At 46.0% G+C, this 3,207-nt stretch overlaps 1 protein-coding gene across 1 annotated transcript; it reads left to right on the top strand.

The window, feature by feature from the left end:
• The first annotated feature begins 678 nt into the window (after window positions 1-678).
• Window positions 679-2,151, top strand: LOC115272478 (PRAME family member 12-like). The gene is given in 1 exon segment (XM_029915547.1): window positions 679-2,151. A coding segment is annotated over 1 exon segment (1,473 nt).
• Window positions 2,152-3,207: the final 1,056 nt, after the last annotated feature.

Below are 3,207 nucleotides of genomic sequence, written 5' to 3'. Positions count from 1 at the left end.
GATCTATCAATCAATCACCTATCTATCTAGATATAGGTGTCTCACACAGTAAATCTTCCTATCTAATGGTTATCTTCTCCAAGATGAAGATACCCATCATTATTTATTGCTTTGATGAAATTAAATCTTAAGAAAGATAATCAACATAAAGATCTCTTCATTTTTTCTTAATTTTTTAAATGTTTATTTACTATCGAGAGACAGAGAGAGACAGAAAATGAGCAAGGAAGGGGCAGAGGGAAAGGAAGACACAAGATCTGAAGCAGGCTCCAGGCTCTGAGCTATCAGCAATAGAGCCGGACATGGGGCTCAAACCCACGAACCGTGAGACCTGAGCCAAAGCCGGAAGCTTAACCAACTGAGCCATTCAGGTGCCTCAAATATCTCTTACTTCTTAACAGAAAGTATAAAGATTAGATGTTTCTTTACTTCTTAGGCCTTCTTACAGGACTATATTTTTCTTAGTTTAAATATATACAGGTCTTTTATTTTATAAGTTTGAAGACAAAAATAAAGAAAATATCAGTGTTGCCTATTGGTAGAAAGCCATACGGTGAGCTCTGTTGATTCATTCTTAGGTGCATCCTACAGGACACAAGGATAAACTATAACCAGAGCCTTCCATCCTTGGAGCCACAGATGTGAGGTCCCCTCCAGGTCCCAGATACGAGCACCAGGATGACCGCCTCAAAGCCGGATTCCTTTCAGAACTGCATGTACACCTGGAATCCACTCACACTCCTAGAACTGGCGGGAAAGAGCCTGCTGAGGAACGAGGGCTTGGCAATCGCGGCTCTGGAGACCCTGCCTGCGGAACTCTTCCCTCCACTGTTCATGGAGGCCTACGATAGTAGGTGCAATGAGACCTTGAAGGCGGTGGTGCAGGCCTGGCCCTTTGCCCGCCTCCCTCTGGGGGGCCTGGCACGGATACCTAACCAGAAGGTCTTAAAAGCTGTGCTTGGAGGGCTTGACCTCCTGCTTGCCCAGAAAGTTCGTCCCAGGCGGTGGAAGCTGCGGGTGCTGCACTTACGGAATGCCAGTCAGAACTTCTGGGGCATGTGGTCTGCAGCCACGGCCCAAGAGTGTCTGCGGGTGAGACCAGTGGCCGAACACTGCTGCAGGATGGAGGAGCCCTCGCGTGCCTTGACAGTCTGCATAGACCTTTGTCTCAGAAAGAAGACCCTGGACGAAGTCTTCACTTACCTCCTAATGTGGGCCGCACGGAGAAGAAGATCAGTCCCCCTGTGCTGTAAGATGCTGAAGATTTTCTGGATGACCCCGTGACATGTTAAGAAGGTTCTGAATAAGGTGCAGCTGGGCTGCATTCTGGAGTTGGAGGTGAAGGACACGAAGATGAAGTCCACCCTGAGCATGTTCGCTCCGTACCTGGGCCAAATGACTCATCCGCAGACGCTCGTCCACCCTTTTATCAAAGTGCCCGTCTGCGAGGAGGAAAAGCAGCATGTTGCCCAGTTCACCTCCCAGCTCCTCAAGATGCATCACCTACGGAAGCTCCACATACCACCTTCGATCTTCCTGGAGGACTGCCTGGATGAGACACTCAGGTGCCTGAAGGCCCCCTTGGAGACGCTCTCCATAACTTACAGCCAGCTTACAGAATGGGACCTGGTGTGCCTGTCTCAGTGCCCGAGCATCACTCAGCTAAAGGAGCTGGGTCTGAGAGGTGTCAGGCTGACCTCTGTTCATATGAAGCCCCTGCAAGTCCTGCTGGAGACTGTGGCAGCCACCCTCCAGACCCTGAATTTGGAACACTGTGACCTCTTGGACACCCATCTGGAGGCTATCCTGCCAGCTTTGAGCCACTGCTACCAGCTCCGGTCTTTAAATATCTCCTGGAACTTTCTCTCTATGGCCGTTGTGCAGCAGCTGCTGCACCACAACCCCAAGATGGATCACCTGAGCCTGGTGGTATATCCTTACCCTCTGGACATATATCCATTTCGTGGGCTGAACTACGATCATCGTTTGAAAATTGTGCGGGAGGGAAGTGTCCAGGCTCAAGCTGAGCTACTGGGGATTATGAAGGACTTGGGACAGTCCTGGTGGGTACGATATGAAGAGCCCATCCGTCTTTACTGTGACAGGATAATCGATAATTCTGGTCCCCTTAGGTGCTCCTGTGAAGCCTGACTAGTTGAATGCATCCTCCAAAAGTTTCCCTCTGGGCACTTGGAAACTGCGAACTAGCCTATAGGGATATGGGACCTAAAAAGGACACAGACCCCCGATTTCAGACAGCTGCTCCGTGTGCTTGGGGGCAGGACAGGTGATTCAGGATGGCAGGGTGGTGGGCAGAGCAACTGAGCCGGGGAACTGCCGGGACCTTATGGGACCTGTGTCCTCTAGAGGAAGAAATGTGACTCTGCCTTTCTGTAGGGGAACTCGAGCCTGAGACCCACGCATGGGAGTTATCCCCGGGTGGATGGTTGTAAGGAAAGGCAGGAAATAAAGACCCTTGGTGTGTAAAAAAAAAAAAGAAAAAGGATAAACTATAATATGGAGACACTAACCATAGGTTAGTTAGCAAAGAATGTATCATAAATAAAGATTGGCCTCATTCTGTTGTGACCACTGACCTCGTGCTGTAAGCATATTAGTCCTATTTTATGGAATAATAAATGGAGGATTTAAGAGATCAAATATATTACTTAACATTCTATGTAAAAATTATAAAAGCTGTAATTTTAAAACCAAGGCTCAAAAGTTTTTGTTTGTTTATTTGTTTGTTTTACTAGAGCAGAATACTTCTGTGAAACTGTCAATGGACACTAACTATACACCTAACGAGGGAGTATGGTTGTTTATTTGGCCTTGCTACATCTAATTCAGTAGGTCTTAAAAATCATATTCATAAGAATAATGCTAAACAAATGTCATGCAGTATTGAACATTTTACTGAATTTGCACAAATATTAAATTACCTTTGGATTTCTCAGCATCCCACAAGTTCACAAGGAATTTTGGGGGCCATGTGGTCTTATTTTAATCTTGCTGAATATTCTACTTGAGAACTCTGTCAAGTATTTTTATTTTTAAAATCTATTTATTTATTTTATTTTTCCCATGCTATCTTAAAAAACTTATAGCCCACTTTTTTCCCTACACACACAGACTTCCATCTGTGTTCCACAGATGAAATTCCTTGCTTTTCTCTTAGAGTGGTTATGCTTATTTTTAATGCAGATC

Source organism: Suricata suricatta, chromosome 11 (assembly GCF_006229205.1).
Source record: "Suricata suricatta isolate VVHF042 chromosome 11, meerkat_22Aug2017_6uvM2_HiC, whole genome shotgun sequence".
In the NCBI taxonomy this organism is placed as follows: domain Eukaryota; kingdom Metazoa; phylum Chordata; class Mammalia; order Carnivora; family Herpestidae; genus Suricata; species Suricata suricatta.
This window is presented reverse-complemented; position numbering and strand designations above follow the sequence as displayed.